At 38.7% G+C, this 27,542-nt stretch overlaps 1 protein-coding gene across 1 annotated transcript in view; it reads left to right on the forward strand.

Moving 5' to 3' along the window:
- Positions 1 to 27,542, forward strand: part of tex264a (testis expressed 264, ER-phagy receptor a) — an 81,880-nt gene that overhangs the window by 5,845 nt on the left and 48,493 nt on the right. The window contains exon 2 of the mRNA XM_017479879.3: positions 20,439 to 20,660. Coding sequence (XP_017335368.1) covers positions 20,439 to 20,660 — 222 coding nt within the window. The remainder of the gene's footprint in view (positions 1 to 20,438; positions 20,661 to 27,542) is intronic.

Consider the following 27,542-nt stretch of genomic DNA (forward strand, 5'->3'; position numbering starts at 1 on the left):
GTGTACACAATGTGAAAAAGCAGACTGTCTGGTTTTTGTGAAAAACAAACGTAGTCCCATGTATTGTTTTGTTGCTTCACATAATTTCCATTTTGCATGACATTCACTCTGTATTTGACGTAGTTGCTGATGTTTACTAGCGTTGTCATTTACAAAGCCTCATTTACAGTTATTCATTTAGCAGACGCTTTTATCCAAAGCGACTTACAAATTAGGAGGCGTCAAGGTGCAAGTCTAATTGTAGACCTAGTATTTAAATCTTTACAAACGTTATACACACAGTATCTCACAAAAGTGAGTACACCCCTCACATTTTTGTAAATATTTGATTATATCTTTTCATGTGACAACACTGAAGAAATGACACTTTGCTACAATGTAAAGTAGTGAGTGTACAGCTTGTGTAACAGTGTAAATTTGCTGCCCCCTCAAAATAACTCAAAACACAGCCATTAATGTCTAAACCGCTGGCAACAAAAGTGAGTACAAACTTATATATATATAACTTGTGTGTGTGTGTGTGTGTGTGTGTGTGTGTGTATATATATATATATATATATATATATATATATATATATATATATATATATATATATATATATATATATATATATAAATAATATATATATATATAAAATATATTTATATATATATATATATAATTTTGGGACACTCCAATCTTTCTTACCAAGAAGTACAGTTATAGCCTTTTTATATTTATTGCGTTTCCACGGACAGGTGCTCCAGCTGCTGAATGTTATGTGTTTGTATCTATTCTACTTATGGAAAAACAACATTACTGATAGATGTTACAGATGTTTACAATGGGGAAATGAGTTCTCACTTTGATTATTCCGAATCCTCCACATCAGTCTCTGTCTCATCACCTAGGTAAAGTCACTAGCTTCATGGTTGTCACTTCACTTAACTAATCACTGTTTGTGCTTACATCATTGAAGAAATAATCACTGACTAACCATAATAAACTTAGTCAACAGTACTGACTGAATTAATGTCTTTTAAAACAGCTCTTCTCCGTTTTGTGATTATGTGATGGTGCAGGAGCATCAGTATTAGAGATCGACCGATATTGATTTTTATTTTTTATTTTTTATAATCGATTATCTGCATGTTTATGTGCCTGATAACCTATATTTATTTATTGTTTTACTTCTGTTTTTGACACAGTGATAACACCACCACTGAACTGAACAAACAATTTTATTTATAACAATTTTGTCAATTTCACTTCCTCCTTGAATACAAAAGAAAACTCTTATTCATACACCAATAAATAGAGGGGTCTGAACGAGTGCAATAAAAAAAGTGCACTGTTACTCATGTGTGTTTTTATTTATTTATATATTTATTTATTTATTTTTTTTTTTTAAAGTAAAAGCTTCAATGAGGTAAACAGAACATGTGCCTGTGATTTTTGTCTCTATTTCTTAGCACCAAGCTTCTATGTAGCACTAATTTGTACATTTGCACATAATTCTCAAAACGCCCACAAGATGGCACCATTTTCGGTGGATCCGATATTACAAAACCGATACCCGATTATGGAAACATGCTTAAATATCGAGAAAATTATCGGAAAACCGATTATCGGTCGATCTCTAATCAGTATTACATGTCACTATAAAAAATCATGACATTCCTTGTGTGAAATCAGACAGACTACATCTACCACTTTGTCAGGTTTTTGCAGACACGACCGGGTCAGGGCTGTAAAAAAAAATCTTTTGTTCCTTTGTTGTTCGAATTGTAATGCATACTATTTTGCACATTAGAACGTCCTTTCACCCTTCCCTGTAAATATCTTTGACGTAGCAGATGGACTAATAATGTTATAATATAGTATATACAGTAATATAGTATTACAAAATGTATAATATAACAAAAGTAGTAATATTTGCTGTAGATTGAACATACTTTGGACACAAACGAGACATGTCTCATCTTTGGGCCATATATATGCGTAGCTTTGTGTCTGAGTCTGACTAATTTAGCAGTTAGACACTTAGGATACTTAGGACGTTGTCTGCTGGAAAACTCTGACTTAACTTTTCCTTGAAAAGTAGGCACAATGACTGCAGGGCCAGAACTTTCCAGGCCGCACCTAGAGAGATGTGGTAGCTTGGCTAAGTGCATACGAGTCATCTGTCATGCAGCTCCAGTGGTACTGGCAGGCAGTGTGCTGTGACAACTGAGGCAGGATTAGGTGCCTTCTCGCTCTGTTTATTTAATATCCAGCAAAACTACTGAAGTGTCGCCATGAAGTGTTAATGTGCTAATCTTTTCTGGAGACCTCAAGTAAAGCACACATAATGAAGCCATTCATAACAATGACTTATTCTTAATAAACCATAAATATAGGTACTATGTTTATATCATTATCCGTAGAAGTTTTATTCTAAGATGACTGAATGAAGTTTTGAGCATAGTCTTAATAAAACACGTACCATAAAGCACGGTGTTATGCTTTCCTGAACACTAGGGGGCAGTAAAATCATTTAATAAATGTTAGTAGTGTTTGGCAAGAAGCAGATCATGAACTATACTGTAATCCAAGGGGCCAGATTAGATTTCGTCAAAATACCTGTTGGTTATGCACATTATTTATATATTGGATTTTATATAAGCACAAAATGCAGACTTTCATTGCTTTAATTTGAGGCTATTTACATATAAATCGGTTGAACAATGTAGTAATTACAGCACTTTTTGTGTGTATGCTCTTACAGCACTTTTTTTTTTAAATATGTATTTCATTTTAAGACTTCTTCAAGATTTACAAGTGTGTTTGTAAGTGTGTATATATTTTTATGAAAACTTCAGCTATTAAAAATGCTTCAAACATCCATGCCTGAGCAAAATGTTCAACGTATATCTGCATATGGTGTAAAGACTAAAGAACCACTTTCTAGGAGCTGCCAATAAGCACATAACCAAATTGATCAAGGAAACAGGAGTGTAGAGACATTCATTTATTTGCCATTTAGCTACAGGTCTTTACTTTTGTTCAACATGTAGTGTGTTATCATACCATGATTTACTAGTGCCACACTGGACACCTTTTTTGTCTTATACAGTTTGAGACCGTGCTCTGTGTATCTGCTGATATCCAATACCTTAACTAATTTTGTTACTGTGAGCTTTCTTAAGTCAAGTTGTTAGAAGCTGTGTGCTTTGAGATGGTTTATGTGCTGTGCTACACAACTTGCATGTTATGAAATGTAAGTGAATCAGGACAGAAAATGTGTCAAAACCTATACTAGTCCAGCATTTCAGGCCACTATCAGCCTAGACACCAATATCTGATATCAGTATATCCATACCCTTTACTTTGCTTGCCACTGAGATGGCAGCTGGAAACGATGTGGATCGCTTCATACTTACAGTGATAGAGAATAACAGTCAGTCCCAGTTTTCAGCCAAAATGCAAACTCATTATCTTTTGTAAGTGTTAAAGTGGATTCCATTTGATGAATTCATTTCTGAACCAGTCAGGTACTACTCTGTAGGACCTGTGTAATGATGAACAGTCCCTCCAGGATTTTGCGATCATAGAATTGAACGCGAAACTAAGGAAAATCTGCAGGAATTGCGATATTTTTAAAATTACCGCAGATTCTCCGGAGATTTGGGCCAAGATGAGTCATGTGACATCATCACCACGTGCATTCAGTCAAAGCCCTCTTTGATTCATGGGTACAGCTGAAAGGTCTAATTTACCAACAAATATCACTGCGAGAGACCGTGCAAAACAATTTTGTGCAACTGCAATTTTGCCAATTCAAGTAGTTTTCTGCAAAGAAAGCACAAAAAACTCTGCTAAATGGCACGAAATCCTGTATGGACTGTATAAACAAGTGCTATCATAAAGTGTACAGCAAGTTCAAGAAGCATCAGCATCCACTGACATTATTTACTAGATTGGTTGAATTACTTATTGTTTCATTATTAGGGTAGCTTGCTAATTATTTCACTTTGGATTGTGACTTTTCACCAATTTGTTCACATAGGTGTCCTGGTGGTTCTCTGGTTTCCATGTAAAAAAAAAACAAAAAAACAAACAAACAAACAAAAAAACAACAACATGCAGATAGGTGGAGTGGATATGCTAAATTGCCCTTAGGTGTGTATATATGTGTGTATATATATGTGTGTGTGTATATGTGTGTGTATATATATATGTGTGTATATGTGTGTGTATATGTGTGAGAGAATGTATGTGAGTGTGTCTGAGTGCGAGTGTGTGTGTGTGTGTATGAATGGTGCTCTGCAGTGGACTGGCATCCAATCTGGGGTTGCCAAGTCTTGCCAGAATAAAGCAATTATGGAAGATGGATGAATTAATTATTTTACACATTAAAGTCATGTTAATGAAATAAACCTGGGTTAGTTAAAGGGGTCCCTGGCTACAAAACTTTGAGAACCCCTGTGGGGACAACATGTGCTATATTTTGTTCATGTGAAAGTTACAATCATCAGTAGACTCTGTCAGTAAAACAGTTTGCATGTGTTTTAACACACAGCTTTACTAAACCACTCACTAATGACTATTTAGTTTTACAGTTCGTGAATAGTTAAGTCAGAAGTAAGAAGACTGACGTTCTTGCAAACATGATCTGTTTATTGTGTCTGTATGTAGAGCTGGTAACTGTGCTTGGGTTTTGAATGGCACCTTCACCTTTAGCCACTTCCCCAACAGCCAATTAGCTGAGGATCATATTCTGATATGCGCTTAGCACTGTTCTGGGTCTTTGTTGCTTTTAATTGGCTTATGGCCGTGTGCTCATTATGGCGACAGACCCCATGGGGTCAGAGTCATCCGCTCGAGACGGTCAGCTGCTGACCTTGCTGCTCACTTAACTGGACACGGAAACCAAAAGGACTTACATCAGGGACACATGATTAAACATTCATCACAAAATTTGCAACACACATAGGTAAATGTCTCCAAAATGTCCATACTTATACTCATAAATCACTCAAAGTAATGAAGCGTCTTTCTGTGCTCGTTTAATGTGAGACTTGCATTTGTTTGAGTTAAAAGCTAGTTTCTGATTTGGAATCTCCTGCAATACCTTCCATAAAGACCATACTCAAATGTGTTCTTTTCAGTATTTTCAAGCTATTTTAATTTCCCCTCAAACTACGTCTGGAGATTTGATTGTAACATTCCAAATCCTATGCATAGCACTTAATTAGAACATTATTCCTGATGCTATACAGCTTTTTCAGTCATTTGGGAGTAAAACGTCTTCATTATTTTCCCGCCAAGTTCATATTATCGCTAGACAAGTGTGATTTTGGTGGAGAGAAGTCTTCCAGATTAAACGCTCACTCCATTGTGAAACTTCTCTTTGAAAAAAAAAAAACCCTTCATAGGTACATTCATTTTGAATGCAATAATTATTGAGCACACCATGAATTCATTTAATAAGTCATAAAACCTGTTAAATACGAGCATCATGATAGAAATCACTTTACGTATGTATCTATGCAAAACTCATTCTGAACCTTTTTATTTAAAAATAATAATAATAGTGTAAATGAAGTGTAGGGGACATGGAGTCACACGTTTCAGACTGGCTGTCATGTCATATGTCTTGAACCAAAGTGCTGGTAACAAGTAACTTCATATTTACTGACAGGCCAGAGTGTTCTGGGCAGGATGAACTGAAAATTGAAAAAAGATTGATTTATCAGCCTCATGAGATACTAGGTTTTCAATACAGGTTATGAATTTATTACAATCAATCCAATTATGGGGTTTTAAATTAAAATTATTCCAGCGTTAGAGCTCCAATAATGCATTCGTGGCATGCTCAATAATTATAGTGTTCAAAATGAATGTACTTTATTTTAAAGAGCAGTTTCACAACGGAGAGAGCATTTCAGTGGAAGACTTCTCTTTTCCAAAATCGCAATTGTGCAGTGATGATAATGAGCTGGATGGGCAAACAGTCGGCTCACAGATTTATCAGTACGAGCCTCTGGCTGAGAGAGCACACATAGATCCTGGTCATGTGTTGTCCTTAACGTAGCTGTTTATTAGGGATGCTCCGATCAGGATTTCATGTCATCATGATCCCGATTGTTCAAGCTTTATATAAAAATGATAATAAAGTAAGTTTTCAGTTGACCTTTTTTTTTCTTCAGATAAAGTAATACCACAGATGTTGCCTGGCTTATATTCTTTACAATAATGTTCTAGATTGTAGTTTTAAGTGAGAATCAAATAAATAAGCACAACATATATTCATTTTACAATGATCATTTGAAAAGGCCTTTAAAAATACATGGCAAATGGTGAAGTTTTCACTGTTTCTTGAGACCTCGTAATAATCCCATACTTTTAATGACATGACTGTAGCGCTAAATTTTACCGTCATCTTGTGCTTTACATCATGAAATTGCGATCGGTTCGTGAGATTGGCCAAATTTAGAGGCTACCGATCGAGTCCTAGAATGTGATTATCAGCTGATATTGATTGCCGGCTGATGGATCCCTAGTGTTTATAGAGTAATAAAAGAATCAGCCCACTAGTACCTGTTTATAGTATTTATTACGTTATCCATTGAAGTGACAGCAGTAATTACTGAAAGATTAAATGTTGATCAAGTAATCAAGCTATGTAACTCTTTCCAATCTTCAACTGTCCAGTTTTGGTGAGCCTGTGCCCACTGTAGCCCCTTGATTCCTGTTCTTGGCTGATAGGAATGGAATCCGATGTGGTCTTCTGCTAATGTAGCCCATCCGCCTCAAGTGTTATGATTTCTGAGATGCTTCTCTGCTCACGACGGTTGTAAAGAGTGCTTATGTGAATTATTGTAGCCTTCCTGTCAGCTCAAATCTGTCTAGCAGTTCACCTCTGACCTCTGTTATCAACTATGCATTTTCACCTGCAGAACTGCCACTCACTGGATGCTTTCTTTCTGGTTTGTTTATTTGTCTATCACACCATTCTGTGTAAACTCTAAAGACTGTTGTGCCTAAAAATCTCAGGAGATTAGCTAATTTCTGAAATATTAAAACCAGCCCATCTGGCACCGATAATCATGTCACAGTCTATGTCACTCTGACTTTTTTTTTTCCTCTATTCTGATGTTTGATGTGAACATTAACTGAAGCTCTTGAAGCTCGATCTGCATGATTTGATGCGTTGTGCTGCTGTCACATGATTGGCTGTTGAGAATTTCATGAATGAGCAGGTGTACAGGTGTTCCTAAGAGAGCGGAACGTGTATCCTATTAACATTACTTTGATGAATGTCAAAACATTTATGTTCATTAATATTCATGATATCACAAATTCAACCTCACAACTTTCTACACTGCTCTCTTTCCTTACGGGTGTGCTTGTGGTTGTTGTATAAACTTGTTGCTGAGGGAAACCGCCGCCAGGTTGCAGACTGATTGCATTGCATAGAAATAGTACTACTCCCTTCCTGTCTGTTCATAAAAATCATTGCGTATGTATGTTGTCTTTTTTGTAATAACGCATTATATTTACACCATTGAAGTGCATGGCATCATTGTGACGTGCATTGAGTTTAAACATAGCTGCGTTCCAAACGAAAACTTTGAGTCAACAAAGAGTAGGGCTATTTTTCTAGTTGTTCAACCTACTTTTTTGGTTGCTATACCTAAACTACAAATAAAACTAATAGTCCATATGTAAAATCTGCACGCTCACGTGATAGTAGTTTGTCCACTCCTAGACTAAATTGCTTTTTAATAAAAAGATGCGATTTTCCCCAACCGTAAACCGTTAGTTATTAAATCAGTGTTTTCAGTGTTTCACTCGTTGTTTATTCCAGCTGCAGTCATGCATCGTGCTATTGTTTACTTTTAATGTTTAAAGAAAGAAGCATGAGCAGAACTGTGCACTGCATGTAACTTGCCAGCTTAATGTGCTCACCTTCAGAGGAATATGCAGGTGAAGTCCTGCTCCATCAGTAAGAAAGAGCGGCTGAATAGAGAACTGACTGCTCGCCACTCTCAAGTCAGTTTTGTTTGCGTTTTACCACCAGACATCTCTCTGTTGGTGACATGAATGTTTTCTCAACATGGACAATCTGATTTGCGGGCTCACGAAGCAGGAGTTTTCAGCATGTCTGAAGTCTAATACGAAATGCCCGAGAAGAGCTCGTCTAACATGCTGTGACGTGTAAGTCTACCAGTAAAGATACTTTATTCTTGTGTGTAAAAGTCTCCCGAAGTGGGTGCGGTTTGCAGTTTGTTTTTCTTGGTGTTGCCCCGTCGTATTTTCACGTGCTAATCTGCAGCCCAGTACTTCTTCATTCTATTTTTTTTCATCATGTTTGGGATACAGTACAGTAGTAATATTTACCGTTTCACACCTTTTGAGTTTGCATGGTTCTGACCCTGCAGTGAGCTAGTAGATGTAACAGTTCATGTATTCAGTGCCATATTGTGAATCTGAAAAAATTATATGCATGTCCTGTCCAAATCGACGCATTGAAGATTCCTTTATATCGTGTAGGAAAAAGGTTTTACTCAGCAGAAAATATAGATGAAATTTAAACACTAATGATCAAGCGCAACTTGTGCATCTACCAGGCAAAAGTCTTACAACGTGCATGTATAATAAAGGTCAAAACAATCGGTTTGTATTAAAACACAATTATCGTTCTGAAATCGATCATAATTAATACAGATATCCTCTGGGAAATAATTTACTTCAATGATTTATAGTCAGTTCAATACATTTTTGGACATTGACAAAGTTATTTCTGTTTTTTTTAGTTGTCTACCAATGGTAGCTCAATGGTTAAGATGTTGGGCTACTGATTCAAAGAGTCAGTACTGATTCATGAGTTCAAATCCCACCCCTGCCAATACTGGGCCCTTGAGCAAGGCCCTTAACCCTCAACATCTCAGATGTATAAGGGAGATAAGTGTAAGTCACTTTGGATAAGGGTGTCTGCGAAATACCGTAAATGTATATTGGAGTTGATTATTTCTTTATTAAATAATGAATGTGATTTCAAAGTGTTGCTTTTCAACTTTAGTTTGAGGGTTTGTAGATCCAAATTGGGTGAACAGTGTAGGAATAACAGCACTTTTTTATGTGTGTTTCTAAAGCTGTCATAGGTTTCTGCTTGTTCTTGGGATGTTTTGGATTCAGGTCAGGTGATTGACTGCTTTTGCAGAGTATTCCACCTCCTATGGACCCAACTGTCTGTTTGGAAATCTTCTTCCATCTGTGCTTTTCTCTCTGCTGTCCCATAGATTGCCTTTACTAAAAACATGCATAAGGTGTTAAGCAGATTATTCCGTTAAGCCTAATTAGAAATACTGCTTTTATTATGCAGTAACTCCATCGAGTACAAAGTTAGCAAATAGATCAATTCCAAATAGAACGATTAATTATTCAATGAACCCTAAAACAAAAATCCTTGTTCTAAGAGCACACTCAGAAAATGAGCAAATATGCCTGGTGATGACTCAGCCCTCCATTTTATGTAGCTTGCTCTGGATAGCAAAAGACAGTTGGCTCACTTAACTCAAATTTGCAGTTGTAAAAGTATAAGATGTTCTCATACTCATCTCACACTGAGATGTTCTCAAAGCGGTCCTGACTACTCATATTTGCATACTCCATTTTCTGCCCCCTAATTACAGTCAGAACTGTCCGGCTAGACAAAGTGCCTGAGGCTGTTTAGTGCTGATTTCACTATCCGTTTCCATTTCAGTCAGTGACTGAGGTGATTAACTCTACCATGAGCTTGTTATGATGGACACTATGATCAGACAATTTGGAGGAACATTATATTCAGTATGTACATAATGAGATGACCTGATGGGTTTCCCTTCCTACTTTTGTTCTGTTTCATTACTTTTTTTCATTCTCAATTTAGCTTGTCATTATGTGTGCTATTTAAATCATTTTAGAAAGTTCTATCCAGATAAAGCAAGTTTAAACTTGGTGTTCAGTAAAGAATAAAACACGACTGGAAACGACGTTCGACGTTCTAGGAAAATAATCTGCAACGCAAAGTGGAGGGTCGTTGCCACTCTGAAGCCATTTATTGTGTTTTGTTCCTTTTTATACTGCAGCAATTTCCCAAATCTAGTATTTTTTTACTTAGCAAAGAAAGACGCATCATGCTTTTCTTAGGCTGTTCATAGTTATGTTTAATTTTGCAGTGTCCAACCCCCCCCCCCCCCCCCCCCCCCAAAAAAAAAACCCCCTGCTCTGTAATGAAGACTTGTCCATGCCAAAAACGTAAAGTTACAGCTTTCTCTGACTTCTTCCAAAAACATATTTTTAAAAAAGTCCCCTCAAAGAAAACTTTTCACATTTGTAAAAAAATCTGCTTGTAAAATGTCTGCTATAATAGTCGGTGTATGATGTTACTATAGAAATGATAAAGTATTAGAGCGAGTAGATTAGTGTAAACCTGCTGTTTATATCAAATGAATCAACACCATCTGACCAGTCACATATAAATATCAAACTTAACAAACACTATCATTCTGATAAAAAGAGAGGTCTAAAAATCTTTTTAAATCTTTAATCTCCTCTATTACTTATAGATTAGTTGATATTGATGGATATTTCATTTGAAAAAATATTATTTTTTATATGTGTTTGACACCTGGTCACAATCAATTTCTCTAATGTCTCTCTGGATTACACTGCGCTTACAGTTTTCTCCGGTGAGAATGTAAGACTTAGGTGATTGATATCTCAGAATCATTCAGCCACTGCCTGAGTAAGAAGTTCAGAATTCTCATTTCAAATGTCATTTCCTCTTGTTATAACGTAAGCGTTTGTGTCTTAGCTTTGGAGATTGAGCCTTTAAGAGGATGTGTATCATCGGAAAATCCGTTATTTTATAATCGTTATTTAAAAGTTCTTTAAAATTCAAGTAGCTTCACTTTTTTTTTGTGGAAATTTGATAAAAGATGAATAAGGCAAGGAAATTTGCCTACAAATTGTACAAGAATGTGAATGAGAGTAAATGAGATTTTGCTCGTGTAAAAACTTTTTCACGGAAATGACGAGAGGTATGAAGCCGTTGGAGTTTCACGTTAGCAATATTCCACCTGTCCTTGGTAACATTTGCATTCACTCTGCTCCCAGCTGCATTACCGTTAGCAGAACCTTGGGGCCCAGCTGTGCGCTCGTCTCTAAATCACACACCCTGGAGGTTTTCTAGAACATTGCACAGGAGGAATAATCACAGCATGCTGCTCACTGTATGAGTCAACGTAGACTCTCCTTATTGATAGAAGAGGTTTACCAATGAGGTCTGGTGCTCCATCAACCTAAAATGAGGGCAGATTCACCTGCTGTGTCCATACAGGAGCATATGGCATTCTTTTACTGCCAAACAACACTTTAATCCATGAGCAGGAATCTTCCTGCTCTCTTTTGCTGTTGTGTGTGTGTGTGGGGGTGGGGGGTGGGGGGGGCATGTCCACATTCGAACCTGTCCCTGCTTGTGCAGAGATTTGCTTTGCTCATGCATTGCATAGTATGCAAACAGTCAAAAAGTATGCTGCTCTCGCATATCTGCTGTTTTTGCAAGGTGTGCATAGGCTTATATTCATCATGTTGTTCCGCAAATGCCAGTTATGCTCTCGTGTTCATACTTTCTTCTCCTTACTCCTGGATTTTCAGTGCAAATACACTGCCAAAAGTCATGAACCAGTCAGAATGGGTTGCTGAAATTTCTGAAATTGTTACTACTCCCATTGGTAGAGGAAACATTCACACTGGTAGGGGAAATGGATGAATCCTACAGTTATATGTAGGCTTGAGTATTTAGTCACAACCTCAGAAACTCCACCCACAGCTGAACAAGTATATAATATCTATTATGTATGTAGCTGGCTACATATTTCAGGAATGTGAAGGTTGTGTTCTGATGGCTGTTTGCATTTCCATGCACCAGTTCAGAATGCTGTGACACAATGAGCTTTTTAGAGTATAATCCACCCATCCATTTTCCATGCTGCTTATCCTGCACAGGGTCACAGGGAGCCTGGAGCCTATCCCTGGAGCCTATCCTATCCCAGGGAACTCGGGGCACAAGGCGGGGGATACCCTGGACAGGGTGCCAACCCATCACTGGGAACAATCGCACACACACAGTTCTCCCCTATGTTCGAAGCACAGGTAGAACATGCAAAGTCTGCACACACAGAGCAAAGGCAGGATTCGAGCCCCAAAACTTCTAGGTACGAGGCAGACATGCTAACCACTAAGCCACCGTGCCCACCACAGAGCATGATATAGTTATTATAAAAAAAATAAAATAGGGCGGCGGCTGTGGCTCAGGTGGTAGAGCGGGTTGTTCACTAATCGTAGGGTTGGCGGTTGGCAGTTCGATTCCCGGCCCACATGACTCCACATGCCGAAGTGTCCTTGGGCAAGACACTGAACCCCAAATTGCTCCCGATGGCAAGTTAGCACCTTGCATGGCAGCTCTGCTACCATTGTGTGTGAATGAGACACAGTGAAAATCGCTTTGGATAAAAGCGCTATATATGCTAGACCACTTATTAAAACTGAGTCAAATCAGAAAACCAGTCCAACAGTGTCCAGTATGGCCACGTTGATTTACAAGCTTAGATCCAGTTCAGAAAATTAAAATGGAAGCCTGATATTGTCATGGAAAATCGGTAAATGCTCCCCAAGTAGCAAGCGGTTGAGACAGAGACAGACGGAGAGAGAGAGCGAGCAAAAGAGTTTAGCATTAAACCAAAACTTTGGAACTACTTCAACAAAAAGCTAAGCAGGAAGTCTCAAAAAGTCTCTGTGGCATATATGCCAAACACTGCCATAACATACACTGACAGCACCACAATGCTTACTACACACTTACCATGGGGGTAATGTTAAAGTGCATCTATTATGGTTTTGAAACGTGCCTAAATTTGTTTTAAAGGACTCATAAAATTGACCCAAGGTCAAAAAACACTTTAATGTGCTCATAACTTAAACCGCAGAATTACCATTTTCCCCCAGTGTCACAAACGACTCGTTCAATGATCTGTTCTAAAAGATTAATTCTAAACTCCTCCTTTCAGGCCCTGTATACACTAGTGCATTTTTGTTTTAAAACGGCATGTTAAAATGAAAATGATAATCGTCCACCCTGGCGTTTCCACTGTATTTTCAGAAACAATCTCCATCCACACTACACGGCCAAATACGCTTGTCACATGACCATTCATGGACACTGGGCATGCGCATATAAGTGTAAACAGGAAGTTGGTTGCTAGTCACCGGCAGGCACAACAAACCGGCGTTCCATGTAGGGCTTACCCCACTTGAAATGAGATTGGTTGCCGATTGCTCTAATCATAGCTTGCCTCTTGAGCATGTAGCCACCTGCAGTATTTTAAAGTACAGGACTGAACTGCACAGTGGCTGCTAAGAATGACAACAAAGCCAGCAACGCTTGCGGTTCAGCCTCCGTGTTGTTGTGTATACGATCGAGGTAGCGTAATGGTCATATGGTAGGGGCTTGACAAATCAGGGAAGGATACACAATGATCCAGAAGCCCCAATCAAGGGGGGCGAATGTGGGTGAAGCCACGCCTGCATTTTCAAAAGTCTTAGTTTTGATGTTTACACTGAAACGCGAGGCCAGAGTTTTCAAACTAAAACGCGGTCTTCTGCGTTTCCAATGCGTTTCATGCTTTAGTTATTCATCGTCCGTGTTTTAGTGCGTTGTTACAGAAAGAGCGTATTCACAATGTGCCATATCGTTCTACCTAGCGCATTACTTAAGTTCAAGTTCACTTGTGCATTCGCGTCATTTTGTATTATTAGGTTTATGTTGAGTAAATGTCATATGAATTAATATCATATGAGTATAGGATGCGTTCGGGTGAGTTAATTAACCCGCTAGTAAAGCGCTTCAGTTTACAGCTGTTCATTCACTGTTCAGCTTTCTTCTTCAAAAAACATCGCTAGTGCATTTTTAATATCTTACGTGCCATTTTTTCTACATTATGTTTTAATTATCTGTGCTAGTGCTCATACACATCTTAAATTCGAATGCACATAGTTTTTGCATTGGAACGTGCATTTTTATCTTAAATTCGAAGAAATATTTGAAGGTTGAATTTTAATTTGCCAGCCCTAGAGCAGACGAGAGGACGGAAGCAGTGCGAATGGCTGAAATGTTGGTGACAGTCGTGGTTTTGTAAACAAACACGCATGTAAACACAACGGGCAATCTCGACGTCAGCAAAAATGATCGAGGTCATGTCCGTGTATCGTAAGATAAGATGATAATGTAATTACCGTGACAGGCCTAATCTTTACCCTAGTTCCTGACCAAACAAATGCTTTGTGCGATATGATCCAAAATGTCATGAGTTGCTTCTTGATTCGAGCCTTTGCCATATTTCTGCTGCTGCTGAAAAACAACTTTCACGCACACGAAAAAACGGCAACATTTCGATATTACCGATGATATTGTGGAAGAGTGAATTCTCACAGGTCCTAGCCCTGGGGGAAGGAGCAGGGACAGCGATAAGGGGAAAGCAATGATGAAAGGAGTAAATCTTGAGGTACGTGTCTGCTAATAAAAGAATTACCTCACTGAAGCCTACCTTTTATTGTAGTGGAACCTTCATCTTTCAAAAAGCACTAGCCAAAAAGTGCTTTACACTACCAAGCAGAGAATTAGATTGAAATTGCTTAGCTGCCAACGGGCCACCAGAGGGAAAAACAGAAAGAAATCTGAACAGAGAGAAATGACACTGTGCTTTGTGTTGATGGCCATCTTCCAATCCCGAGGGTCAAGTGAGCATTTGAGGACACCTCTGCACACTATCAGGGTAAAATAATGAGCATGCTAGGCACTGGAGGGAAGATGGGGAGAAAAATCATAAACGCGACCACACAGAAACGGCACAGTCTCATTTCCAGAAGAGCTATTTCAGTGAGAAGTGGAAAAGAAGTGCAGTGCAGTGAGTCACAAGGCTTTACGGCAGGTCGATTTGTTTCTCTTCAGCTTAGCCCAAAACACTGACATGACAACCAATTATGCTGCAAGATAGTTCCTTGGCTAGCACATTAGCTTATGCCCCACTTCTTGCCTGGCCCACACAGAGGCTGCTTGAACTGTCCTACAGATCTTATGGATTTTCTTCTTTTTCCTACATTTCTGAATATATTTAGTCATGCTTGATTTACGTAAACATCAGTAGTGTGGTCCATTTACACAATGTGCAAAATGCTCTCAGCTTAATAAAGATCAGGATGAGGGATGGAGTATGTGGAGGCCTCTGGGCTCCTAGTAATTGCTTGTAGTGTCTTGGGTATGTTGTCTTCATCTGTGTGGGATGAGATCATAAGAGCTCTGAATATGATGGTTATTGTAAGGCTGGAGTAACTTGCTGCAGAGGAGGACAAGTGAGAAAAGAGAAAATGAGTGTGTGTGTGTGTGTGTGTGTGTGTGTGTGTGTGTGTGTGTTGAGGACAAATGGGGAAAAGAGTATGAAATGGAAGAAACATAGAGTAGGTGTTATAGGGTGTCATACATAAACCATGTGAACAATGTGAATATCCCTCCATATTTTAAACTGGTTTATACCAGTGCTGTTAAATTCTCAAATCTGATTGGCCAGAAGCTATCGATTAATGTTCTGCAACAGCGCAACTCTGCACGACAAATGATAGATTTTTTTATTAATTGTGCTTGTTCGAATACATTATCATTTCTAGCACCTCATTCACAGGGACTTGTATAGCAATCCACCTCATCTAAGCCTGATGTTTTAATGGATTAAAAACATTATTTAAGAAAGAAAACAAACTTAATTGTTGATACAGGGAAGCTTTCTGTAAGGGGAATGTCGGTGTCCCCTTATTTCAGTCAGAATTAAGGGTGTTCCTGTATATTTTGCACCACAGGAAAGTCTAAAGATGGAGGACTTTGCGCTTTGCCAAGTTGAAAGCAGCAATTTCTCTGTCTTATTAACTTCAAGAAAGAGAAAGTGAAGGAATGATTATTTATAGCTTGCATGAAATGTGATAACAGGAGTTAACTTGTTTTGTGGACTTTCCATGACATTATATATAACTATAAACATAAAATGTATGTCATTCTTAAATTTTGTCTTTTTTTAATGTTTTTTTAAATTAATCATTGGCAGATTGCTGTGGTATAAATAAAATTAGAAACTTTGCATTGGGCCACTCTGTTATTGATTATTTTCTTGTAATAGTGTGGCCCATCATGTTTTATTCATTACATACTTAGAGATAGATAAGAATGATACTCAATACCACTACTAGTAGTAATAATTACAGTAATGCACATTAAGACCAAAGGATTGTGGGCACCTGACGGTCACGCCCATATGTGGTTCTTCCCCAGACTGTTTCCACAAAGTTGAAAGCACACAATTGTATAGAATGTCTTTGTATGCTGTAGCATTACAGTTTGCCTTCACTAGAACTAAGAGGCCCAAACATGTTCCAGCATGACAATGTTCCTGTACACAAAGTGAGAGCCATAAAGACATGGTTTTCCAAAGTTTGTGTGGAAGAACTCGAGTGTCCTGCCCAGAGCCCTGACCTCAACCCCACTGATCACCTTTGGGATGAATTGGAACACTGATTGCACCTCAGGCCTCCGCAAGAGACATCAATGCCTGACCTCACTAATTTTCTTGTGAGCAAATTCCAACAGCCTCATTCTAAAATTTAGTGGAAAGCCTTCCCAAATGAGTGGAGTCTGTGCCATGGTAATGCCCATGGTTTTGGAATGGACAGATATGGGTCTGATGATATATATCATAAGAATATCCCAATTTCATACAGAGTATCATATCAGGGCCTGAATGCTGGATTGGGATCAGTATCATATTTGACACAATTCTCATTCTAATAAATCAACAATATGTAAATGATATAGGTTAGCTGTGATGATGAAATTATGTCTCTTAATGGTATAAATTGTTTTGAAAGAACTAAAGACACTAAAATCAGCATCCTTGTAACAATAACGTTTCCGAGCAGATCTGATGGGACTTCATCTATTATGAACATTGTCCATATTTTGTCTGGGTGACGTCGTTAATACAAAAAAAAGAAAGAGGATGATTCTTATTATTGTAGCTGTGAAGAGGGTCTACATGTAGTGACGAGCATGTAGTGTTCTGCTTTGTTGCGTTGTTTTACACTCGACTGACCATAAGGAGCCAAGCATTTATAGTTCTAGCAGTTAACAATGATAACAGCGTTATCAGTGCGACTATAACGGTGTCATTACTATATTACTGCACTGGTTTAGCTGACTGACTCCATCCCTATAATTACTCACTGTAAGATGCAAAGGACACACTTGTGAGAAGAGAATCTGTCCAGCAGTAGGCGATGCCGTTGTGGTTATACCTGAAAGGGTCGGTTGCCTGTTTCTTATTGCTGCTGTCAGACGTTTTTTCCTCCAAGGACAGTTTGACAAATAGATATGAGAGTGAAATAGTAGCACATGGCCTTAGATGTTATAAATGCACACTGTCTATCTTCATTCTTTATACTGTGGAGTATGAGTGGAGCGAGTCCGATTTAATGCCATATTTTACATTTTACTGCTGTTGGCTGGTTAAGCTGCTTATAATTCTCCAATTTTCATTTGTGAACCATTTTAAGGCTCTAAGTAACTCTGGCCCTACAGTATAGTGTTAATTACAGTATAGATCCAGGTTAGGACATGCAGTGCTTGCTTTCCTGAAGAATTCCACCAAGTGAAGCTCGGCAGTCGATCTGATCAATTTTTTTTTTTTACCCACTGAGGGTTCTAGAGCAGATGTTTAAAACACTGCATTAGAGCTAATTAACTCCTGTAGAACTAACCAGATTAGTTCAGCGGAGTGGATTAAGACATTGTTAGAATGCTCAGAATTGTTAATACTGTCTGCAGGGCTTGTGTGTATGATATGACACCACAGTGACTATTAGGAAATTACTGTACGAGTCCAGTTTCAAGTGAGTTTCACTTGAGTTTTGAGCAACTTAATTTTGTGATGTAGGAAATTGGAATGAGAAAATTGTATGGTAAGAGGAGGAAGCACTTATTTATCTTAAATGCTTTTATTGTTTGTTCAAACATACGGTTAGTGATTATTTAGACATACAGTTTTGTGATTTGTGCATGTATGTGTGTATGTTTATTCTAATGTTGTTCTTTCTATGGTTTTCTGAATCAGAAAACACAACCATAAAGCCAGAAACACAGCAAATCAGAAAACATGACAGGTAAACCAAAAACATAATAGCAAATAGAGAAACATTACAGCAAATCATAACACAAAGGAAGTCCATCAACATTAAACTAAAAATATGAAGTGTAGGTCCTTATGCAGCATCACATTCTCGTTTTAGATTGGACACTGTGTATGATGTGTTGCAGGGAAAAATAATTTGACTTTTTTGGTCTTTTTATTTTCTAGTTCATCTAGTGAAAACCAATTAATGTGAATGTTTTGTAGTGTTGGTTATATAATTAGTCATAAGCAAACCAACATTATATACACACACACACATGTAGAGGATAATCCATGGCTAGGTGTGCAGTACACGATTTTTATGCACAGTGTGGAGGCAAAGAAGCACCCCACGTGAAGCAGATTGGAATGCGCACCATGGTGTCATGAGAAACAACGGCAAAGAAAGGCAATCAAAGCAAGACAAGGAGTTCAGTGCAAATTGGGACTGTATATACATACAAGTGCTCGTTAACACGAATGTGAATCAGGTGCAGGTGGCCTTGTGACTGTGATGCAGTGGGGTGTAGTGACTGCTGGGAACTGTAGTCCCGGGTTCCTTCCGGCATGTCCATGGCAGAACCCTCCCCTTGATGCGTGTCTCCCGAAGTGCCGCGAAGCGACGCTCTCTGCGAGGCCAGAGATGGGAGCGATGCTCTCTGCGAAGAATGGGGGGGTGATGTCCTCCATAGAGCAAGAAGGGGGAGCGACATGTTGCGTGAAGCAGAGAAACGGAGTGACGTCTTCAGCGGAACATGGAGGCGGAACGATGTCCTCAGCAGAGTAGGAAAGCAGAGCAATGTCCGGAGAGAAGCCTGGCGTAGTGCTGTCTGAGGCGGAGCAGGGAGGCAAAGTGGAGCTCTTGGCCAAAAACGGAGGTGGCACAACATCCTCAGCTGAACAGGTAGGCTGAGCGGCGTCCTCAGTTAAACAGAGATGCTGAGCGGTGTCCTCAGCTGAACAGGCAGGCTGACCAATGTTCTCCGTTGGCTTGGCAGGCTGAGCGAGATCTGCAGTAGGGGAGGGAGGGTGGGGAAAGATCTTCTGTGGCCCTGATCCAGGATTCCCTCCCCTCTGGCTGCAATCTCCGGGATTCCAAAATTGCCTCTTTGGTCGACAAGAAATCTGCTGCATCCATTTTTAAGGTCTTGCTTTCTGTCACGATTTGGAGGCGGAGATGGATGCAAGTGCAGTTTAGGTTGAATATAAATCCAAACAAAACACAGCACAGTATCTATAGAACTCATGGCAAAAACACTAAGGCTAGGAATAAACATAAAACAAAGACCACAATCACACCAGAAACAACGGCAAAGAAAGACAATCGAATGCAATTCCAGGTCGATTCATAACATTTCCAGTTGACTTCAACTTCTTAATTATTGCCCTGATGGAGGAAATGGGCATTTTCATTGTTTGTGCTATTTTCTTATAGCTACTTAACAGTTTGTGAAACTCAACAACCTTTTGCTGCACATCACAGCTACATTCCTTTGTCTTACCCATTGTTATGAATGACTAAGGGAATCTGGCCTACACTATTGGTCAAAAGTTTGGAGACACTTGACTGAAATGCTTCTCATGATCTTAAAAACCTTTTGACCTGAATATTTGAAATCGGTGCTGTGAAACAGGAAGTCATGGTTGAACAATTTCCAATTCCTAGTCACCCACGTGTACTATTTTTATTTTTTTAATTTTTTTAAAATATCAATGTCAAAAATATCAATTGCAAACACACCTGTGTTGTGTTTGCAATTGTTTGATATCCCTGAGAACAGAGTGTTTTTGTGAATTATTGAACAAAATATCAAAAGGTTAAACAATAAAGACAATTTTTTCACAGCCTTCATTGCTCATATTTACCAAGGGTGCCAATATTAGTGGAGGGCTCTGTACCTGTGTCTGTGCCACATCTCTACTAATGATGAAATTGTGAGGTGTTGCAAAAAGTGAGCTGTTACTATGGTTACAATTGTTTATAAGCAGCACATTAATTTAGTATGGTGGTTAAACTACCTGTGTGTGTGTGTGTGTGTACATATATATATATATATATATATATAGCCTTTACCTCAGAGTGCCATTCAGAGATATCAAACATTTAATAAATGCATCTAAGGTTGTAGCTTACTCTATCTTACTTGCATTGTCTCTTTCAGGCTGAAGCTGATTGTTGTCGCTATGCAGTGGGGAGTATTCTGAGCCACGACGAAGAAAAAACTGATGAAGAGTTGCAGCGTCTGTATGAGAAGTTTGGATTTCAGGTCATCTCCTTCCCCGAGGTCTCCTATGCTGTGCTTTCCTCTTTCCCTAACCACTGCATGCTGTCCCCCATCTGTGGGGCATACAGAGTCTTCCCTGAGCTCCACAGCTACATCGCGGTAAGCAGTGGTCTAAATCTAGATCTTTTTTGCAACCTCTCATCCAGTATATACATTTTTGATTATTTAGATGCTGCACAGTAAGTAGATAAATAGGAGAGCAGTAAAGGAAATTCAGGAGTGTTACCTCAGGCCCTGTTGACACGTATTTTACTTCTGTCATTCAGTACTCAGTATGTGGCATGTAAGAGTTTGTATACGTGTGTGTAACACTGAGGGAGAGCAAAGAAAGGTTCTCGACACATTTAGAATGGAAAGGTAAGTGTGCTTGAGGGATAGTGCTGTGATTGCTAATCAGGACAGGTCATACTGGCTTCCTAATATACAGTCATGTGAAAAAAATAAGTGTACCCCATGGAAATTGTTTTTTTTTTTTTTTTTTTTTTTTTTTTAACACATACTTGGACAAGCAAACATTTTATCATCTTTGAAGCACTGCCTATTAATAAAATTCATATACTTGAACAAAACCACAAGAAAAATGAGCTTTTTCATTATGTATTCCTCCTTTAGCAGAATTAACTTCTTGTCTGCATTTTGCTTAATTGTCCACCAGGCTTGCTGGAATTTTTGACCACTCTTCCATGCAATATTTTTTCAGTTGCAATATGTTTGAGGGTTTTATTGCATGTACTGCCCGTTTCAAATCCCCACACAACATTTCAATGGGATTCAAATCTGGGCTTTGACTAGGCCATTCCTTGGTGCGTTTGCAAGTGTGCTTAGGTCTTTCAACAGATCATTATCCTGTTGAAAGGTCCACTTTCGGTTCAACTTCAACATTTTGATAGATGGCCACATATGATCTTCAAGCACTCTTTGATATAAATCAGAATTCATAGTTGAATCAGTGAATACAAGCTGAGTCCAGTCCCTGAGGCAGCAAAGCAACCCCAAATCATAACATTTCCACCACCATGCTTCACAGTTGGTATGAGGTGCTTCTCCTGAAAAGCTGTCTTTGGTCTGCGCCAAACGTGTCTGCTGTTACTGTGGCCAAACAACTCTATCTTTGATTTGTGTGTCCAGAGCACATTATTCCAAAAGGCCTGGTCTTATATATGCTATATGCTTATACAGGTGCATCTAAAAAAAAAAATTAGAATATAATGGAAAACTTCTTTTTTTTTCTTCTGTAATTTAATTTTAAAAAATGGAACTTTTATATTTTCTAGATTCATTACATATAAAGTGAAATATTTCAAGCCTTTTTTTTGGTTTTAATCTTGATGATTATGGCTTACAGCTCATGGAAATCAAAAATCCAGTACCTCAAAATATATAATAAAGAATTTATAATACAGAAATGTTGACATGAGAAGAGCTCTAATCAGCTGATTAACTCAAAACACCTGCGAAGGTTTCCTGAGCCTTTAATTTGTCAGTCTGGTTCAGTACACACAGCCACAATCATGAAGAAGGTGAAAGTAAATGTTTGGAAATCAAGGTCCCAGAGTCTGGAGGAAGAGTGAAGAGGCACAGAATCTGAGTTGCTTGAAGTCCAGTGTGAAGTTTCCACAGTCAGTGATGATTTGGGGTGCCATGTCATCTGCTGGTGTTGGTCCACTGTGTTTTCTCAGGACGAGAGTCAGTGCAGCGTCTACCAGGAGATTTTAGAGCACGTCATGCTTCCATCTGCTGACAAGCTTTATGGAGATGGATTATGTATGATGATGCCACATGACACATCTTAGCCCAAATCTGCAGAAAATCTGCTGTAATTTTGAAAAATGGCAAGCACCTGTGAAATAATAACTCCAAAATATCAGGGGAGGGACTGTTTATAAGCAGAAGCTGTTTTCTTAACCTCGTTGTAATTATTATCATATACACTCACCGTCCTCTTAAATAGGACCACCTGTATACCTGCCCATTAACTGCGTAAATGAGCAGGTGTACGGGTGTTCCTATTAAAGTGGATGGTGAGTGCATGGTTGGCGATCTGGTAAAACTCATCGAATGTCTCTATGGCTTAATTCTGCCGTAGTGAAATGGACATAAGCCCGATCAGATACTGGCTGTCCAAGTAGGAATGGGATCGTTAACTGTGTTGTTTTATGCATTGCGCTGCTGCCACATCATTGGCTGAATGGAAATTGCATGAATGTGTTGGCAGACAGATGTTTCTCATATAGCAGCCAGTGATTGTACATTTAAATTGTGATTATCCAAGTGATATATGGCATCTCTATCAAAGCCAACGTTGTAAAAATCACTTGGGCATAAAGCAAAGTTACAGCTAACTATATCAGGGAAGCTCACAGCACGTCATAGATTTTTTACTGGTTTACAGTCAGCTCTATTTCTAGTACCTCTCTAGTTTTGTGAAGACTAGGCTGCTAGCAAAAGTGACTAATACTGCATTTACTGTTTACATATTTATATGGTCAATGCATTAAAGTTAGGAGTGACACGTGGGAGTGGTTTTACTGAGATTTCATTCCCAAAACCAAACATTGTTAGTTTCTCTCAGCATCTCCCTCAAATATAGCTAGTAGTGAAAAAGTGTTCTGTGTACTGTCTCTTCATTAGGAGCTTGCATTCATTAGGAATATAATCTGATTGTTACAGTATTATATAAACACTAAATACAGATCAATCTCTAGTGAACTGGCACAAACACAACTGATTCTGCTGTGATACGTGCATGCATTCTGTCCAGGGTAGACTCCACATGAAGCTCCATATGTCTCTGCGAGCAGCAACAGTCATATCCCACAGTGAAGGTGAGGCCGGCTTGGCAGAGTCGGTATACGTGTTGTACTCTTGTGTGTGGGCGTCGCCATCTGTCTGTGGACCACACACAGTCAGAGCGTAATCAAAGCTAAATACGTAGTCGGAGGATGTCCTCTTACTAAAACTGGCTTTTTTATGCATTAGTCAGCTGAGGGAAATACACTGAGATGCTACAGTACTGTGCAAAAGTCTTAGGCACCCTATCTTTGAAGTATAAACTTTTATTCTAGATTTTTATTTTATGACTTCAACATTATCGAGTCAGTACAAAACCATTTTAGATTTCTAAACTGTTTTCCAGCACAAAATGAAACGTTACAAAAATGTTTGTATGTCAGTAAAGAAAGTGGCTTATTACGTAAGAGACACTTTTCAGACAAAAAATGTAATGAAGTATAAAAAAATAAGAAGCATAGTCAAAGTCTTCAGAAGAACCGTGGCTGGTTCTGCAAGATGCTCAATAACACTTGCAGTCAATTTCCTTATAAAACTGCACTAATTGTACCCGAGACTACCATTTTTTTTTAAAGCAATGGATTATCACACTAAATATTGATTTTGTTTCATTTATTACTGTTTGCTGCTGTTTATATATATATTTTTTTTTTAAATGTCGACAAATGTAATTGTATTATTTTTAAAAGCATCTTTGCTCTACAGCATTTCTGTGACTTTTGTATAGTACTGTATGTCTAAGATGAAATCATTGTTTCGTTTCACTTGAATTCGTAATTGAACTAATATTTCAAGACGGTCCATTAATATCAATATTTCATCCTCTTATTTATGAGTGGCTGTTTGTAGAGGAACTCTGCCCACAGAGCAGCAGCAGCAGGCCTCTGTCCAGTTACGTAACAGTTCCCCAGACAGCAGCCTGTCCACATGATGTAAGAGTGCAGAAACAATGTGTTTTCCAGTGTCTGTCCTTACCGTTCTTTCCTCCTGACACTTCCCCCCAGCATTTAGCCTTGCTGTGACTGCTATGCTACACACAGGTGCTTCTTTTTTGGCCTACCTGGTGTGCCGGATTGCTCACTGAGGTCAGTGCAATAGTTACATGGCCACAGCAGATAGTGGTGGAAGATGACCTTGTGGTGTTACAGATGTGCACTGTTTGTATGTGTAGGTATTGCACTCGTGCAGAGTTTGTTCAGAGGGAGTACAGCAGATTAATAATGGAAAGATATCTGTGTGTGTGTGTGTGTGTGTGTGTGTGTGTGTGTGTGTGTGTGTGTGTGTGTACAATAGAGTGTGTAGTCAGGGATGTTTTTATAGAAAGATTTAGTAAATCAGGCATATTCCTACACACACACACACACGCACCACATTCATTTTTAGAACACACTGCTGTCGCTTTTAATATAATAGGTTTTCAATCTAATTTTTATTTCAACTTTGCCTTTTGCTATGTGTAGAATTGTTCCACATTTCTCTGTATGACTAAAGGATTAAATTATCCTGTTGCATGAAATCGTTCTCCAAAAATATGTTTTGCTTAAGCAGTTTTTGATGGAATTGAAGGACTGTCCTGATCCTGCGTCCACACTAACAACAAATTCCAGATGCCACTTGCAGTGTGCCTCTTGTGGGTGTGTAGTGACTAGGGTTGTTACGGTACCAGAATTTCAGTAGGCGGTAGCAATACCAGTAAAATTCCACGGTACTCAGTACCAATTTCGGTACCAAAGCAAAACACAAAAACATGCTAATTCAACAACATACTATTTTATTAACAAAGTTAAATATCAATATAAAATGTATTTTTAAAAATGCAATTCTGTGTACTTCAAGTATATCATTATTAAAGCTGCTAGAGTTCTCCAGACAAGAGTAGAAATGTGTTTCTGACTGACTGATATTAAAGACATAAACAGTGCTAGCCACACATCTATTATTTTCTAACACATGAATTTCAGATATATAGCTAATCAGAAAGCCTCTGGTGTGTAAAATTATTAAATTCCATCATGTGCTCCCATTTATTTTACCCCAATAAAAGTTAAAGCATTAAATGGTTAATAATGCCTCCTGAGCTCATTAGCGTTAAACGCGCGTTTGCTAACATTAAGTAAGCAAAAACGAGGATGTTTTCTTGCAATTATGCAGTAAAATTAAACTATGCTACAACATTCATAATGCAACCGCTACCATCATTTTAAACTCACCTGCTTGACCTGCTTGAGTAAATACTGTGGCTAAGCAGCCGTTCTTCCTGAAAGCACGGTTAATCTATCTGCACATAAATTTTATGGGTGCGGCTTTTACACACTTAGCAATAATAGCACCAAAGCAGAAAACGAGCGTCCGTGAGAAATACATGCATTTTGCCTACTATAGGTAAGTATGCGGTTTCGGACACGGCCATGGTAACCGACGGAGCTGCTGCTGCTTTGGCTCTTCTTGTTGCACGGTGCACCCATGAAAAGTTCCTGACTGACCACCTGTTAGGCAGCGCGTCAGTACCGGGTTGACCGGTTACTACCGGTACTTATGAAAATCTGTTACAGTTAACTTTTTTTTCTTTTTAGTACCGACTTGGTACCAGAGTACTGGTACTTTTGACAACCCTAGTAGCAATTGCTAGCATTGTCACTTGTCAGCAGTGTCTCAGCTTTTTATAGCCATAACGTATAAATGTCTACTGCATAATATATACACCACCATGTTTCCTTTTTTTTCTTTTCTTAAATGTTTTTATTATTTTTTATTTTAAGCCAGTTCTCAACCGGGGGGCGCTGTGAGACCGGAAGGGGGGTCCGAATTGTTTTCAAGAAAGGAAAAAAAAAACACAGACAGGGCATCATTTGTGTACTCTGTGTATTTTATTGCTTTTCAAATAGAACGTGCATAAATGAAAAACGCTGCGTTCCCTCTGCCTCTATTTTCTTTTTGCTGGGGAGAGGCGGAGCTTAGCCTGCCTTTTATCTAGCTATGGGGGCGTGCCACATGATGGGGGAGGCTTGGGTCGGCTTTACTTACAAAAGGTTGAGAACTTCTGTTTTAAGCTATATATGTGGTTTAGTGGGGATTAGACACAGGTAGGAGCTGATGTTGTTCTGAGAGTAGCAACGATTCTCTTAATAACTGTTGCTTTGGTGCGTCGTACTCGGTTTGCATAGGAATGAGAGAATCTTGATTCCGACACCACCCGCCTTTTGTCACCTTCTCTGCATTCACAGGAAATGAAATAGGTATTGAACAGTCGCATACTTTTGTGAATACGGCATTAGGAAATCTTTTATAAAGGAGTTTGGAGTCATCAATTTTTTATAGACCTAGTTAACAATGTCGTAGATAGAGATTTGGTTGCAAATACACTGGAACATTTGTTTAATAATGTCTAAACATTTTCCTGAATTATAATTAATTTACTTAACTTTTCATTTTTAATTTCCAGTTGAATTGATCTGGTGTTATGTTTTATTATTTTACAATATTATTAAAAATATGTAATTGTGCTGTTTTTAATTTGCCTTTGTTATTAAGTAGTTGTAGTAGTAGTGGGTGTGTCTGTTTGACGCTAGCATTTAGCCAGTTGGTACAGGGAGGTGGAAGGGTTTAATGAGGGTTGCGGGTTAAACATCGGACTGCTCTCAGATTGGACGCAGTTGTTCATCTTTCATTTACTGCTCTATCCTCCTCCTCTATTTTGTTGCCTCCTGCTGTTCCATACTCCAGTGCATCACTGCTCCTTTCTATCCTGTAAACTCCCCCACTCCAGTAAACACGGCCTCATTCTTCTCAATCTGCTGCCAGTCTGAGGATGGACTGAACATGATAAATACTATCAGAAATGAGAATCCCCCCCCCACACACATGCACACTGTGGAGCAGACATGCTCAAAGAGACAAAGTGCTGATGTGGTATGCATGTGTCCATGAGCGCGCGTGTGTGTGAGACAGAACTTCGATTGCGGGGGTGTGTAACTACAGATTGGGGGGATTGTTGGTCATCTGAAATAAGATAATGGTGAGGAAAACAGGGCTGAAAGGATAAAGTAAGGAAATGAAGTATACAGTCCAAGGTCAAATGTATAAATGGTTGTCATACTCTGCACTGGAGACTCTGGTAAAAGTCTTTACAACATTTAAACCTCAGCTTCTTGGAAATAGACAAGATAGAGTGTCCAATAATAAGTCCATAAC

The sequence above is a fragment of the Ictalurus punctatus genome, chromosome 11 (assembly GCF_001660625.3).
Source record: "Ictalurus punctatus breed USDA103 chromosome 11, Coco_2.0, whole genome shotgun sequence".
NCBI lineage: Eukaryota > Metazoa > Chordata > Actinopteri > Siluriformes > Ictaluridae > Ictalurus > Ictalurus punctatus.